Source organism: Nannospalax galili, unplaced genomic scaffold (assembly GCF_000622305.1).
Source record: "Nannospalax galili isolate Female #2095 unplaced genomic scaffold, S.galili_v1.0 scaffold312, whole genome shotgun sequence".
Taxonomy (NCBI): Eukaryota; Metazoa; Chordata; class Mammalia; order Rodentia; family Spalacidae; genus Nannospalax; species Nannospalax galili.
Genome location: NW_008335967.1, coordinates 1,866,754 through 1,883,244, shown reverse-complemented (window position 1 = coordinate 1,883,244; position 16,491 = coordinate 1,866,754). Strand labels below are relative to the sequence as shown.

Here is a 16,491-nt window from a genome sequence, read left to right as displayed (position 1 = left end):
ACACGCATACACATAAAATAAAAATAATAAAGAAAATTTTAAAAAGAGAGCGAGAGAGCTTGCTTCCTTGTGCAAGGATTTCCAGGCCTGTATCCACCTAGCTCACAGGAAGCTGAGGCCAACACTTGGTTTGGAACCCTGGTCTAGCACCTCTGCAGAACAGGGGAAATAGTTTTTCTGGCCTCCTGGGACTGTATTTATGAAGAAATGTGCTGCAAATTACCCCAATTTTCCAGGGACAAAGTGAAACATCAGAACAAGGTAAAAAAATAGTCTTTAAGCCAAAAATAATCATTATGTGACTAGTTCATGCTGCAGCTGTCCTGGAACTCACTCTGTAGACCAGGCTGGCCTTGAACTCACAGAGATCCATCTGCCTCTGCCTCCTGAGTGCTGGGATTAAAGGTGTGCACCATCACGCCTGGCTGAATATTATTCTTTTTAAAAATTACTTTTATTATTTTATTAATGTGTATATGTATCTGCATGTCACATGTACAAGTGCCCATGGAGGCCAGAAGAGGGTGTCAGTTCCCCAGGAGCTGTAATTATAGGCAGTTATGAGCTGGCTGACATGGGTGCTGGGACTGAAACTAAGGTCCTCTGGAAGAACAGTATGCACTCTTAACCACTGAGTCATCTCTCCAGCCTGAATATTATTCTTAAAGACTCAATTTAGTATGTGCCATGTATTTTGTTAATGGACCTTTAAATAGAAGATTTAGGCTCACAGAACATTTGAGCAGAAAGTACAGTATTCTCATATACCCACTTTCCCCAGCCCGATCTCTGTGGCTTATCAGTATTCTGTACTGTCCTAGAGGGGCGTTATTTGCTTAATTGATGAACCTATTGTCATAGAATTTTGCAAGCAATTCCTCACAAGTCAGCCAAGTTGAATGGAGGCATTTAAATTATCCCCCTTGATAGTTAATATAAGATTTTTATTCTGAAAAGAAAGAATAGGTAGATCTGGAAATTATTATTAGAATTGTAAGTGCCTTGTGGTCCCTGCACAGAGAGTTTGCTTATGGTGTTACTGTGGCAACCACATACGAAGGAGTCCTTCAATAAATGCAGAACAGCAGTGGATTCTTCCAGGAAATACTGTAGAATTGTAAAATGCCTCTCTTGGAATGTTAGAGTTAATATGTCACATTTTTATAACATGCAGCATCATTTTTGTTGTAAGGTTGTGCCCCTCCAAAGATATACTAACAATCGGAAGTAATGGATACAAAGAATTGGGGAAAGGATGGTTAGAAACAACAGAAAACATTCATTCATAGATGCCAAATACACTTGATTAATAGGCCAGAAGGGATCATGGCAGGGTGTTGGCAGCAATTCAGTTATTACTATTCTGGATGCTATGCATAGCTACTCAAGCATTCAGATCTCTTAAATATCTTCTGTTTTGTTACCATTCTCTTGGAATGGGTTGTTTCAATAGAAAAGGGACACCCTCTTGGCTTGCCTACTAAACTGATGCAACCTGACCCACTTCTTCTTCCTACAAGTAAGACTGCCCTGAAAAGTATGTCCAAAAGTGAGCTTTAAGAATTGTGTGTGTGTGTGTGTGTCTGTCTGTCTGTGTCTGTGTCTGTGTGTCTGTGTAGCATTGCGTATATGTACAGGTACACATGCATGTGTATGTGTGTGCCTGTGGAGGGGGCCAGGAGATCATCTCAGGTGTTTTCCTTTAGGAAGTGTCCACTGCAAAGGTGAGTTTTGAGAGTATAGCTTATAATCAGAGTTATTAGCTTGAACTTATTTCAACATGTAAAATGTACACCATTATGACAAAGAGGAACACTGAGAAGGGCAATTTATATACACAGAAAGTATGTGTAGCAGGGAACGCCAGATGCCAGGAGGTGATTGTGAAGCATTTGTTGTAGTTGTGGAGATAAGATGAGCTAGAACAAAGTCAACTCCAAAAGTTACCAGTAAATGTTCTCATATACAATATTGGGCATATTTTTTCTTTGTGGCTTCATACACCCAGGTAATACTGGACAAGAGTTATTATTTAAATGAAGAGGTCTTAAAGTTCTTCAACCATAGTAGGAAATGTAGTGAAATATCAATAACTGAAAACTTCACTCTCATGATTTGACCTATATTTGGAATACTAGGCAAAAATACAGAATTATATTTATCTATATTTTAGCACTCAATAGAAAACTAAATTAGAACTACTGTTTGGTGCATGCTTGGAATCTTATTTCTATATCCTTGAGTATAAACTGATCACTTCCACTTATATGCCGAGGCTTATTTCTACACAGATTAAACTTTTTAGTGTAAAACCTTCTATAAGAAACCCCAGCTGGGTGTGGTGGCACACACCTGTAGTCCCAGCACTTGGGAGGCAGAGGCAGAGGCAGGTGGATCTCTGTGAGTTCAAGCCCAGCCTGGTCTATATAGTGAGTTCCAGGACAGCTGGGGCTACAGGGAGACCCTGTCTCAAAAAGACCAAAAAGAAAAAAAAGAAGAAGGAAAAAAAAAGAAACCCCAAACTCCAAACTATTACTCACTATTAACTATTAAGGTAATTAATCCATGTAACTCATATGCTTTGCTCAATGCAACTGTGCAATATAGATTGATTTTGCTTTTTAGAAATATTTTATTATTTTTAGTTTTTGTGTGTATGAGTGTATTGCCTGCATGTGTATAAATGCACCCAAGTTGTGCAGTGCCCACGGAAATCAGAAGAGGGCATCAGATTCCCCTGGAACTGTAGTTACAGATGGTTGTTAGCTGTCATGTGGATGCTGGGAATTGAACCTGGGTCCTCTGCAAGAGAACCCACTGTTCCTAACTGCTCAGTCATCTCTCCAGCCCTCATTTTGCTTTTTTGTAGCTCATCTTGCACTTAAAATATAGCAGAGATTCTTAATAGTCAAAGGTTTAAGTGACTTTCAAAGATTAAATGGGAATCTTGTGGTGATTTAAAAAACATTAAAAAAATTTGTGTGTATATGTATGTGGGTGGACATGTACATGTTCATGCATGTACATGTGTGCATACAGGTGTGCACATGTGTTTACACATGTGTAGAGGCCAGAAGTTGGTGTGAGGTATCTTCATTGATTGATCTCCACTGTATTTTTTTTTTAAACATGATTCTTTACTGAACCTGGAGCTCAACACTTTTGGCTGGCCAATGAACTCTGAGGATCCACCTGTCTCCACTTCCCAAGTGCTTGAGTTACAGATACACATTGCTGTGCCCAACTTTTTATGTGGGGACTAGGGATCAGAACTCAGGTCCTTGTGCTTGAGTGGTAGGCACCTTCCTGTCTGAGCCATCTTCTCAGGCCCCCATAGTGATATTTTTAGGGGGGTAAGGTAAAGTGTTTTTGTGGATCAGGATAATTAGTTCACATGGTGTGTGTGTTTTGAGACAGGCTGTCCTTGAACACTCTATTGCAGCCCAGGCTGGCTTTGAACTGAAGATTCTTCTCCTTCAGTCAGGCAAGGTGGCGCACACCTTTAATCTCAGCACTTCAGAGGCAGAGGCAGGTGGATCTCTGTAAGACTGAGACCAGCCTGGCCTACACAGTGAATTTCAGGCCAGCTGGGGTTACAGGGAAACCCTGTCTCACCCTCCTCCCAAAAAAGATTCTTCTGCCTCCATCACCTGAGTATCATGATTATAGGTGTGTACCATCAAAAGCCAGGCAAATGATTTGCAAATGCAGTTTCCCATTTTGAGTTGGAAACTAAACCTTTACTATATAGACAGTTGATCAAAATATTACACCTAGCTCATGAAATAGAGTCCTCAATAGAAAACTGATTATGTAAAGAGCCAAAGCACAATGACAATCTTCAAGCCTCTGGGGTAGGTGACAGGGCTGCTGGCTCCAGTGTGAGGTACTCTAAGTTTCATCATCCTGTCTGCTTGTGGTAGTTTTCCCACTTTCTCTTTCTCCCTGTGCCACCTGCTTTATCTTGTTGCTCAATGTATCTGCTGCTAACAATTTTCAGAGACTCTGGAAAGCAGACAGAATTAACCTGTTAATATTGGGTTTAAAGTTAGAGCAAAAATGCTCTCTGAGTGAAAGGCTTCCTTCAAGTTAAATACCTGAATTTTAGCCCGAACATTTGCTGGAATGTATTTTGTTTGCAAAAGACCCCCTCTATTCTCTTACTCCTGAATGTGTTCCAAACAGGCGAGGTTACTGGAAAAATGACATGATGTTCATTATAAAACTGTTAACATATTATCATTATAACTATTTAAAGTATTTTGCTTATCTGTAAAAATATACCAAGATACATGCTTCAAACTATTAAGATGTCCCATTCTGCCCCAGGGCTTCCCTTTCTAATTTCCTTGAAGAACACACTTGTTTCCCAGAGATCTCCTATTTACAAAACAAAATGAGTTTTTCCTTGAAATGGTTTCCCTGCCCACTGGAAGGAATTACTTTTAGCACCAAATTAATTTCTAAACTATAAATACTTGGTCACTGTATCCATTCAGTGGTTTTAATTTGCCATAAAGAATCAATCAGTTGGTGCTATTTGTATTTTCATATGAAACATTCAGGAAGTTTTTATTCTTGTTGTTATTACCTGTATCATTCAGGTTTAGAGAGGAATATTACTTGAGATGCTGGTTGAGACCAAAGGAAAATAGTTGCAACTTTCTGGTCTGTCAGTCTTTGGTTTCAGTAATATTCCTATCTATGTGGTGAAAGGTCACTGAATAGCTCCTATACAACTACATTAGATAAACTTTAAACGTTTTATGTAAGCAAAAGATAGCATATGATATTTTTTCTTGAAAAAGCCTTCATTTCATTTTTTAAAATACAGAGCAGAAAACATAAAGAATATAAAAATCACCCATAGTTTTACCTCTCCAAGTTAACTGCCATTAGTAACTTTACATTTTCTGTGTGTGTATTTTAGAAACTGCATGTACTTAATGGTCCTTCTATTAGCCAATATATTTTTAGGATTTTTTCATCATAATTTTATCTATTTTTACGTTAATTGAGTTGAGTGTGTGTGTGTGTGTGTGTGTGTGTGTGTGTGTGTATGCACATGCCACAGCACAGTTGTGGAGGTCATGGAACAACTTTCAGGATTCAGTTTTCTCCTCTCACCCTATGGAACTCAGGTCATCAGGCTTAGTGGTAAGTACTTTTATCCATTGAACAATCTCAATAACCCCATCTATACAATTTTAAAAATATTTTATTATTTTTATTTTATGTGTATGAGAGTATTGCCTGCATGTATGTGAGTGCACCTGTGTTCTGCAATGCCACGGAGGTCAGAAGAGGGCATCAGATTCCCCTGGAACGGGAGTTAAGGATGGTTCACAGCCGCCATGTGAGTGCTGGGAATCGAACCCAGGTCCTCTGCAAGAGCAGTCAGTGCTCTTAACCACTGATTATATAAGACATTCATGTGCTGTTTGATGTGATATGATTATGTGTGGGAGACATGCTCTTAGTATGTATGTGTCTATACAGTAGAAGGCATATGAAACACCTGTTTCAAACTCTGCATTCAAGGCTCAGGGACCATTGAGGGAGATGGGGAAGAAAGACTGTAAGAGCCAGAGGTGGTGGATGACCACAAGGAAACAGAGTTTTCCAGACAGCTGGGAAGTTACTTACATGAACTCACAGCAATGGCAACAGAATGCTCAAGGCCCACACAAGCTCAAGTCAGACAAAAATCCCAGCATAGAAGTGGGGAAATGGGGAAGAAGCTCCAACCTTCACTCAGGAACTATTGGCAACTGATAGCTTCTGGGAGAGAAGAGTCAGTTTTCTTTAAGGGTGTGATGCTATTTAGGTTAACCAGGCTTCCGTGAATGGACACACACTGAAGGACATTTGGGGACACAAACTTGACCTGAGAAATCTTAATATATGTGACAGAGTACAAAAAAATATAGCAAGGGGGCTATAAGAGGGGTACAAATAGGAGTGGGGTCTAAATATGATAAAAATATATTATATGAAACTCACAAAAATTCCATCAAAAATCCCTGGAAATAATTTTTTAAAGTAAAACAAAACAAAACCTCCTATTTTCTCTTTACAGACTCTGATTGAGATTTTTCAAAACATTGGTGATACCAATATTGCAGATTTCATTGCTGGGTTACTTACCATCATCATCTGTATGGCTGTTAAGGAATTAAATGATCGATTTAAACACAAAATCCCAGTCCCAATACCTATAGAAGTAATTGTGGTAAGTAGAATATATAGTTAAAAATTCAGGATTAATTAGGTTGACAAGCAAGGAATTATTAAAACCAGTGCAGTTTTTTCACATCTTCTTTTATTTTATTTCAGACAATAATTGCCACTGCCATTTCATATGGAGCCAACTTGGAAAAGAATTACAGTGCTGGCATTGTTAAATCCATCCCAAGTGGGTCAGTATGCTGTTCTTCTTAGATAATACTAATAAATTAAGCCAGTACTTTCTATTTAAATAAAGCTTTTTATTACCAGTTTCACTTCACTGGTGCCCCATCAATAGTTCTCTCTCTCTCTCTCTCTCTCTCTCTCTCTCTCTCTCTCTCTCTTTCTCTCTCTCTCTCTGTATAAAGTTCTGGTCATTTGTTTAAAAAGAAGCACTTATATGCTCTATTTTCTTAACATGTGGCAAGACATATACATTTAATACCAGACTCTTGATTTAAACTCATGTGTGTAATTACAATATAATATAAACATATTCACAACTGGTAGTATTAATTGAATTATCAACAATCTGCTTAAGGAATCTAGGATGTCTGGCTTAAATTCTCTACCACTAGGTTTAATCAATCATAGATTAAAAATGATACCTCTCATACCTATAAATAAGTTGCAGTATTTTTGTATCTATTTCATTTTTGCAAATTAGAAGAATAAAAGACCAAGGTCCTTCATCTATCCCTGTTACTGTCTACTTGTGTGGTCTGGGAAAATTCTTCTCTAAGACATAGCTGAAACTTCAACTTAAGCGTGTGAAATGCCACTGAGAGTCTCATGAAATGAAGAGTGGACAAAGTGGTTTACACTATAGTTTTGTCACAAGCAGTCAAGAGGAAGACCAGATGTTTATCACATTCATAACGTCAACTGTAGTATTTATCACTGATTTGGGGGTCAATCAGGAAGCAGTAGTTTCCCTTCCATTAAATCTAGTGGAGGGGCCTTACACTCGTCCTTGTTTTTGTATGCTCTTAATAGAAACTCCATAAGCATACTTATTCTGAGTGCTTGTTCCACAGGATGTTATCTCCCCATTTGTGATATTAATTAAATATCTTATATTTATTTGCCAATATCAGTGGGTTTTTTTTTGTCCTTTTGAGATAGGGTCTCTCTGTAGCCCCAGCTGGCCTGGAACTCACTTTGTAGACCAGGCTGGCTTTGAACTCACAGAGATCCGCCTGACTCTGCCTGGGATTAAAGGTGCGCACCACCACACCCAGCTTGTCAGTATCAGTTTTAAAAATATTTTTCAAACAACTGGGTATAGGAGACTTATGTTACATATTACCCATTACAGTGTTACAATATACCTTTTTGTAAGAATCACATGAGACCTGGGTTAACACAAATTCCTGGCTCCCATTTCAAATCTACTGTGTCTGGAAATTATTTTTCTAAAGTGTCCCAAACGATTCTTCTGATTAGGTAAGTTTGAGAAATTGTGCACTAGAAGATCAACATTTTTAAGAAATGTAATGATAAAAGATGCAATGTGGCTACTTGAGTTACAGAATTTCTACCCTGTCTGGATTATTTGAGTAATTATAAACGATATAAAATGCATAAATGCAAATCTCTTTTGTCAGGCTTCCTATGTGCACAAGTCATAGGGGGTCTGCAGCACATGCCTGCCCTGTAAAGCCATGCTTTGGGGACTTGTTTTTACTGGCTTACATTGTCTTTCCTAGGTCTCTGCAGAGCTTTCCTGGCCACTTGCCTATGTGGAATCTTTAGGCTCCTGCCCTTGGTCAAGCTGATGACTCTAACAGCTAACTTAGCCTCAAGGACCCTTCATCATAGTGACTCCATTTGTGTTGTTCAGCTCTGTCTTCCTAGCATAGCATCAACCTGACAGTGGGATCTCTGAAAATAACCTACTGAAGGGATAAATTCCCTTCCCGTGTCATTATAAATAAGCCACAAGAAAGGTCTTTGTTATCTAATATTACTTGGTGGCCCAGAAACCATTCTAATGATATTAACATACCTGCAAAGGAAAGGGTGGCAAGGAAAGTTGAGAAACCAGGGACGGGAGGAGAATGTTCTAGTGGCTGAGGGCAGCGCCAGAGAAGGAAAAAGAACTTCCTGCTTCATTCCTCCAGGCATTGCCCCTGGAAGCTCTCATTATCCTGCTAGAATGACATGCTGGAACCATGCAGCCCCCAGAATAAGCAACTTCCCACTGCACAGCCCAAACTGTGACTCTGTCCTTCTCTCTGCTCCCTACCTGGTAAAAACCACACAGCCTCTCTGTCCTGTCACCATCTGAGTGTCCCACAGGGATTCAATTCAAACTTGGAGCCTTCCCTCTCCGACGAAGGCCTTTTTTCTTCACCAGCTGTCACTAGAAGGCTGGTCACAACCTGCCTCTCTCATGCAGCTGGTTCCCATAAAGCCCAGCTTCTCACTCATTACAACCTGCATCTCTTTTACCTCACCTGTCACTTTGTGTGTGTGTGTGTGTGTGTGTGTGTGTGTGTGTGTGTGTATGAACAAGATGAACTGCTTCATGCTATGAATTTTGCTCCCCATACTACTCTATCCAGCTTCATCTCAGCAACTGGTCCCCTCTTTGCCAGTACCAGAGGCACTTGTGCTACCATGTTTATTATCATTGTTTTCAGTGGATGTCCTTTGAAGTGGGGCCCAGGAAAGAACAGCATGTGAAATGGGAGGTGCAACAAACATCAGAGCGTTTTTATCTGGCTGCACCCTGAGGACTGTTTCTCTCCTTAGTAGGTCTGGTGGAACATTTGCCAAATGTTCTCGTCCAACTGAAGTGAAAGATCCAGTTAGCAGATTTAACACACATGACACCACTTTATGGGTGATTTGGCCCTACAGGACCTACCATTCCTCATCCCCATGTTTTCAGATAACTGTGTGCTCATATGCTCCCTCCCCATCAAACTCTTGGTCATATTATTTCATGACTGCATCAGACTGGGTGGGCTAGAGTAGAATAGACCTACTGGTAATCATGCAATTTGGAAAGAGTTATTTCAGATACTGGAAGATAGGCTTGCTCAGGTCATTAGAAGATGTCCAGGCAGGGCTTCAGCTGACTTGGGACAAATAATTGATGCCACTGAAGTTCAGCAAGACAACACAAAAAGTCATATACATATATGGATATGGTGGATTTCGGTTCTCCCAATGTAGGCTGAACACCACTAGTGAAGAGGAGTAAATTCCCTCCTCAGTGATTTCATAAGAAGAGTGCATAGTCATCATTTGACAGCTGATGAAACAGATTCAATAGGCTTAGTACCATGCCAAAAGTCACAAAGTTGCTCAGTGACTGAGGTCCTCCTTTGATTTCACACTTTACACTTTTTAACCACGAATAATCAAGGATCAGGTAATACTTGGAGAGCTTGGGAACCAGGCAGGCAGTGAGCATTGGGCTACTATCAACCAAAATCTTTTCAGGATTTGGCTTTGATCAAACTATAGTTATCTGAAGTAGCCTTGATTAAGTCTTAGAAGCCTGATTTTAAGGAAGATACGAGGTCAGATCTAGGTTAGCAGGTGATGTGATACTGAGTCACTCAAGTGTGGGTCAAGGTTTCCAACATCCTGACTGCCTTCAGGTGGCATCCGTTCTGGAGCCTACATACGGAGTAGGATGGGGCATGGGAGAAAAGAGTCTGAAAATTACCCCTGTAGAGGAGAGAAAGCCTTAGCAGAACACCCAGCAGATCTTGTTACCCAATCATCTAATATCTGACGTGGACCTACTAAAAGACCTCAAGCAAATCATTTCACTTTTCTGAGTCAAAGCTCTCATCTTACTAAAATGAGAGAGATAAATTCAGCAATGTCCTAAGATACTCGAAATTTCCCTATGGTTTTTCTCTTTAAAAACTTCTATTTTACCTTTATTCAGACATAAACGACAAAGGTAGCAGAGTTTTTTGTTTTGTCTTTTTGATGCCGGGGACTCTGGGATCACACTGTATGAACAGTCATCAAGCTATAGGTAAATGAGGCCCTTCCTCCAAATTTTGATTTTTGGGTACAGTCTCATAGGTTTATATGGTTAATTGTTTAAGTTTCTAGCAAAGCTCAGGTTTCATCAGATAATAGTCTTTTGAAAACACAATCATTGGGATAGTTTAGTGGCTACGGAGTATGGTGATAATACATAAATTTAATGGTTTTTTTTTCCTTAAAATCAAGAAGATTTTTAAGTGTCACAGCTCTTAAGAATTTTCAGCTGCATTCTTTTATTAGCATATATTCTTTGTGTTTTTAATAGAATTGACATCTCTTCATACAACTGAATTTTGTAACATGGCTAGACTCTCTCTTAAAGTCAAAGACCTTTAAAGAGAAATCATGCGAGGTGAAATATTACGTGTGATGTGGCAGAGATGGAGATGTAGGGTGTTAAAGAATCAGTAACAAAAGGTGTATTCATGTGGGAGGTATAGAAAAAACTCTCAAGTCAGGGACACTGAAATCAGCCAGTGAGATAGCAATAACTTCTGGTTAAAACAGAAAAGCAGATGCTCTTACGATGCATCTTATGTGCTTTTTGTTTTGTCGGATCATATCCTTTCATGTCTAATGTGTGACTGAATGGATACACCTTTTGGTGGGACTGATAAAAAGAGTGGTTGTCAAATAACCACATGTTTTGCTTACTAGGTTCTTGCCTCCTGCACTTCCAACTGTGAGCCTGTTTTCAGACATGCTGGCTGCATCGTTTTCCATTGCTGTGGTGGCTTATGCTATTGCAGTATCTGTAGGAAAAGTCTATGCCATCAAGCATGATTACATCATCGATGGGAACCAGGTATGATGACCCTTTTCCTGAACTGAATTTATAAGACTGAAAACGAGAAGAAAACATAACTGGGAAAGATTTTGGTATCACCTAAAGAAAGTATTGCTTTCTTCCATTGGTCTTTATTGGGTTATTTCCCTCTTGTGCTTGCTAATTAGAAACTGTTTTGAAATACACATACTGCATCATCTTGCCTTTTAAGAAAAAAGCTGACATAACACTAATTTTAAAAGAGCTAATTCAGTCAGGTCAAAACCAACATTCAAAGTTAGCTCTTTAGTCGGACTAAGAGTTCTTAAGGGGATGTCAGAGGATGACTGTAGAGTTGATTCTCTCCTTCTACCTTTACATGGGTTCTGGGAATTGAACTGAGGTCATCAGGCTTGTGTGGCAAGCGCCTTTGCCCACAGAGCCATCCCAATGGACACTTGATGAGGGTCTATTTGCAGCATCACTGTCATCCAATCTCTCCCTTAGGAATTCATTGCCTTTGGGATCAGCAATGTCTTCTCAGGATTCTTCTCTTGTTTTGTGGCAACCACTGCACTGTCTCGAACCGCTGTCCAGGAGAGCACTGGGGGAAAGACACAGGTATGAAGTGAGAGTAGGGTAACACTGACAGTGGGGACAGGCAGGGAATGGTGGCCCAGAGTGGCTTGCACAAGAACTAAGCAGGACTAAGAGTTGTTGAGAAGAGGGACTTGTGTTTCCTCATCTGATCCAACTTGGGCCTCCTTATCTCTTTGATGTACTCAACCCTTACAAAAATCCTCTTAAAAGGCAACATTTGTGGTTTCCTGAAACACTGATTTCCAAATTCCTGTGTCAGTGTTTACCTGGCAGATAACTACACTCACTTGCTTTTCCAGGACAAGCACAGATGATAAGTCATAAGTAATGAAGAAGGCTGATTTTTGTAGTTTGTTATTTGGAGTGAGCAAGGGCATGGTAAAAGCATTTTCTAGAGCCTGGCCTGGTGGCAGAGGCCCCAAATCCAAGATGCTTGGGAGGCTGAAGTAGGAAGGATCCCATGTTCAAGGCCTGCAGAATAAGTTTGAGGCTAGCTGGGAAAATAGGGCTGAGGATATAGTTCAGTGGTTGAGTGTTTGCCCAGCATGTATCAGGCCCTGGGTTCAATCTCCAAGACCACAAGTGGGGAGGAGGCACTTTGCAGCTTTATTATTATATTTTTTATTCATATTCCCTTTTCAAATATCAGGAACTTCCTCCAGAGGCTTTGGTCCCACAGAACCATATTTTGATAGCCAGGAAGAATTTTTGCTATAACATTTTGGCATTTCTTCCTGAGTAAGATTTTTGTTCTTCAAGTTCCAAATGTGGCCTTAATTTTGCCTTTTAAATATGGTTTTTGGTTGCTGCTTTTCACAAGGTGATGGCAGAACCAGCACCCCAGTTAAATCTTTGGATAATTCCTCAGCTGGGCAGAAAGCTCAGGAGCCGCTCTGCAAGTTCCATTCCAGGCACACACAGCTCTGTACAGACCAAACTGGAGGCCTGAGGCTAGGAACAAAGATGGGAATTGAGTTTCTGTTAAGCCTCAGAGAGTTTTAGCTTCCTGACACAGAAAAGAGCATTATTTGGGACAAAAAGGCACTGAGACCATAAAGAAGAATAAACCCAAACTAGTACAAAACACATATAACCTTCAAGGGTTTTATTAAGGAAAAGACACAGGATGAAAGAGAATAACAGGGTAAACAATGACTCACCAATGGCTTGTCCAGGGAGAACTGTAAATGTTCTCACAATACATGTGATGTTGCCACAGGATGGATGTGTCCTCACAGTGGGCGTGATGCTCCTCTCTTATTAAAATGGCCTATTCCAATTTCTTGGCTCCTTTTAAGAATTCAAATTAAAATTTGTTTCAAAGTTTTTCTTTAAAAATTATTTTGAAATTATGGCTAGTTCTGAGGGAACAGGTCAAAGAATCTAGTACATACCAGGAAGCACAGAGATCTGTTGCCAAGTAGAAGTGGTCAGAGCTTGTTCTCAAAGCTGCGCCCATTTCATGCCAAAGCTGTCAGCAGCTGGGGCTCCTGCTGCTTGTGTTGGAGATGAGCACTGAATAGCTCCCCAGGGCACACAGTCCTGAGGCGGTGCAGGTGGACTCTGAGCTGCTGATGTCCACTCTCCTGCTGCTATCTCCAGGCTCAAACAAGGCACAGGCTAGCTGCCCCAGTAATAAAGTCCATGTAAAGTGACCTCTTTGGCAAAGGGTTCTGGGATAATGATGTTGGGGTAAGTTAATATCCTTTGTCACACACTGGCATGTATTATGATTAGGAATGAAGGATGCCAGCAGTTCAGCATGGAAGAAGGCAACAAGTACAGAAATGGCTTGATATTTAATTACTGAAACACACACTAAGTTCTGTGGTTAAAAGTCTAAGACCTTGGCATGAAATCCAGGGACCTGTGACCAAACAAGCTACAAGGTCTTTTTGTCTAGTTTCTCATAGTTTATATCTCATAGTTAATGCCTCAACTTCAGCATTATTTGTATGAAATGCAAATAATAACTCTATCTACCTAATAGTGATGTTGTAAGGATTAAAGAAGAAAATGTAAAGTCCTTGTACACACTGGCTGCTAAATGCTGATTACTATACCCCATGAGGTAGGAATATGCTCTTGGCATCTGTGACAAATGTGTTGGGCCTGGTACATAAGAAGCAACAAATATACATTTGCTGAAGAACAAACAGAATGTTGGTGGACATTAACTGTTTAGCACACATCTATGGATGATAGAAGAGCTAAACAGCACTGCCTGTTCTTTCTCTCATCCCTATTCTGACTTCTGCTGGCTCATACAAAAGACTTAATCCAAAGTACTCTGTAGCTCCGATTACCCTTTCATTTAACAATAACTAATTTGCTAGGAATTGAATCTTCTCAAGGACATAAAGTCTACAATTTCCCACAAAACTGCTTTATACAGTAAATACAACTAATTGATTCCTCACAGATTTTTAATAAAGTAACCAAAACTAGCTTCGAGTCCCATAATCAGAGATGTTCTATCATATATTCTTGGCAGGTGGATGGTCAATCTCCTGTCCTGAGCTGGGCAGCCAGTTGTGGTCCCTGTCTCCACATAGCCATCCATACCTTTCACCAATTCAGTCTCTTATCTATAGGAAGATGCAAGTGGATCAGCAAATGAATTGGTTAAGCAATGGGAAGGAAGAAGGGAAAGGGGAAGGAGAGAAGAAGGATCTTAGCTTCTTAGACAGGAGGGTCTAAGTGCTAAGTGCCACATACTGAGAACCTGGGTATGTAGTGCCAGATCATAAAAAAGGAAGCTAAATGGACAAGGTTGTTTGTTTGTCTACTTGTCAATTGAGAGAGGGTCTCATGTATGTAGCCCTGACTAGCCTGAACTTGCTAGGTAGACCAGGCTGGCCTGGAACTCATAGAGATCCACCTGCCTCTGCCTCCCCAGTGCTGGGATTAAAGGCATGTGCTGCCATGCTAGGTCCATGAGTTTTTTAGTATATTATATTCATAATGCTTTCTCAGGTTGACCCATATCTAAACATAAATGACCAATTTGCCAGATGGAGTGAGTGTTTTCTGGTTAAGTTTTCAAAATGTCCTCTTACCTTTGCCATGTCTGCTTCCTCTGCCTGGACATCTTGCATGAGGCAATGCTTGTGCTCAACACCATCTGCCTGTTCCTTCCTCTCTGACTGCTTTGCTTCTCGTTCCCTTCTTCTTTTCTCCTTTGTTTCAGAGCTTCTAGTCTTCACCTTAGCCTTGCCCCAAGCTGTGTCAACAGAGAATTTCATTGGTCAACTGATCAAACCAGAGAACAGTCCCTACCTCCTCAGCCTCTCTCCTAATATTTATGGATCTTAGCAGAGCATTTTTAGGCAGTGAAGGTAAAGTTTCTGAGCTTCCTTTACCCTGGTATTGCTCCATCACTGCAGACAGTGTTCAGAACCTGTGTCTACAGCTGCTGGGGGAAGGAGAGGAGGCGGATCTACATCTTGGTACACCAGTGTGGCACTGTAAATCGGTAACAGGATTTCCTAGTTTATTTTCTCTGGGTCTTTCATGGAAACTGTAAGATACAAGCACATGTTATTAGAGTAACCATTATGGCTGCTGCCTCAATGATGCAGACGAAAGTGATACAAGCCACAGGAACTCATCTCCCAAGGTTATGACAATCATTTATTTGGGGGAAGGAGGTGGTCTATGACCTTGGCAAACAAGACTGGCTCCTAAACTAACACCAATGGTGTCACACACTCAAAACTAGCTTTGCTTTAGCAGGCAGTTTCTCTGTTTACTTTCTCATCAGCAGTGTATATATATATTTCTGGTTTTCCCATTCTTGTTCATGTTGCATAGTTTTAGTAGATAGTGCTCATTTCTTTAACTACTGAGCATAAAGGTTGAGTGGGGAAGTGCCAAGTGCTTCTGGGAGCAGGAGGATTAGGGCCTTCATAGAAAGTGTATCTTTCAGGTTGCTGGCATCATCTCGGCTGGGATTGTGATGATTGCTATTGTTGCCCTGGGGAAGCTTCTGGAACCTTTGCAGAAGGTAAACCCCCTCCCCTCATTGTGTACCAGTTTCATAATTTCTCTTTGCCACATAGCAGATAAATATCAGACTCGGTGTCATCATTGCCTTGAGTAACAGCCTCCCCTGTATCTTTGTAGTCGGTTCTGGCAGCTGTTGTCATTGCCAACCTGAAAGGGATGTTCATGCAGGTGTGTGATGTTCCTCGTTTGTGGAAGCAGAATAAGACTGATGCCGTAAGTCACTCACCACACATTTTTCTCTGAAATAAGATTTGGTTTGCATATGCTTCCTGTCACATCACCTCCCCCCTCCATTTCTTAAGTTTGGCCTGAACTCTGGGGGCTCCAGAGCAGAAATTAGAGCACTATGGGTAAACCAAAGACTTTTATGTCTTCTATGTGAGAACCCTGGGTCCCTAGGAAGATTTATTTCCAGCAAGAATGTGGTGTAGACACTATTGACCTTGTTTCTTTGAGACAGGGTCTCTCTGTAGCCCCAGCTGGCCTGGAACTTACTATATAGACCAGGCTGGACTTGATCTTGCAGAGATCCACCTGCCTCTTCTTCCTGAATGCTGGGATCAAAGGTGTGTGCCACCACACCCAACTTCCATTGACTTTTTAAAATTTTATTTATTATTTTTATTTTATGTGTATGCGTGTATTGCCTGCATGTAGGTAAGTGCACCCATGTCATTCAATGCCCATAGAAGACAGAAGAGGCTGTCAGATCCCCTGGGAATGGAGTTACAGGCAGTTGTTAGCTGCCATGTGGGTGCTGGGATTTGAACCCAGGTCTTCTGCAAGAACAACCAGTGTTCTTAACTGCTGAGCCATCTCTCTAGCCCATTGACTTTTAAAAGTCAAACATACTGTTTTAAAAAATGTAGTTG

The 16,491-nt window shown here is 40.6% G+C and overlaps 1 protein-coding gene across 1 annotated transcript in view; it reads left to right on the top strand.

Moving 5' to 3' along the window:
- Positions 1–16,491, top strand: part of Slc26a4 (solute carrier family 26 member 4) — a 49,708-nt gene that overhangs the window by 17,829 nt on the left and 15,388 nt on the right. Inside the window, exons 6-11 of the mRNA XM_008830719.2 lie at positions 6,080–6,232; positions 6,337–6,419; positions 10,903–11,050; positions 11,519–11,632; positions 15,540–15,617; positions 15,737–15,832. Of these exons, the coding sequence (XP_008828941.1) occupies positions 6,080–6,232; positions 6,337–6,419; positions 10,903–11,050; positions 11,519–11,632; positions 15,540–15,617; positions 15,737–15,832 (672 nt within the window). The remainder of the gene's footprint in view (positions 1–6,079; positions 6,233–6,336; positions 6,420–10,902; positions 11,051–11,518; positions 11,633–15,539; positions 15,618–15,736; positions 15,833–16,491) is intronic.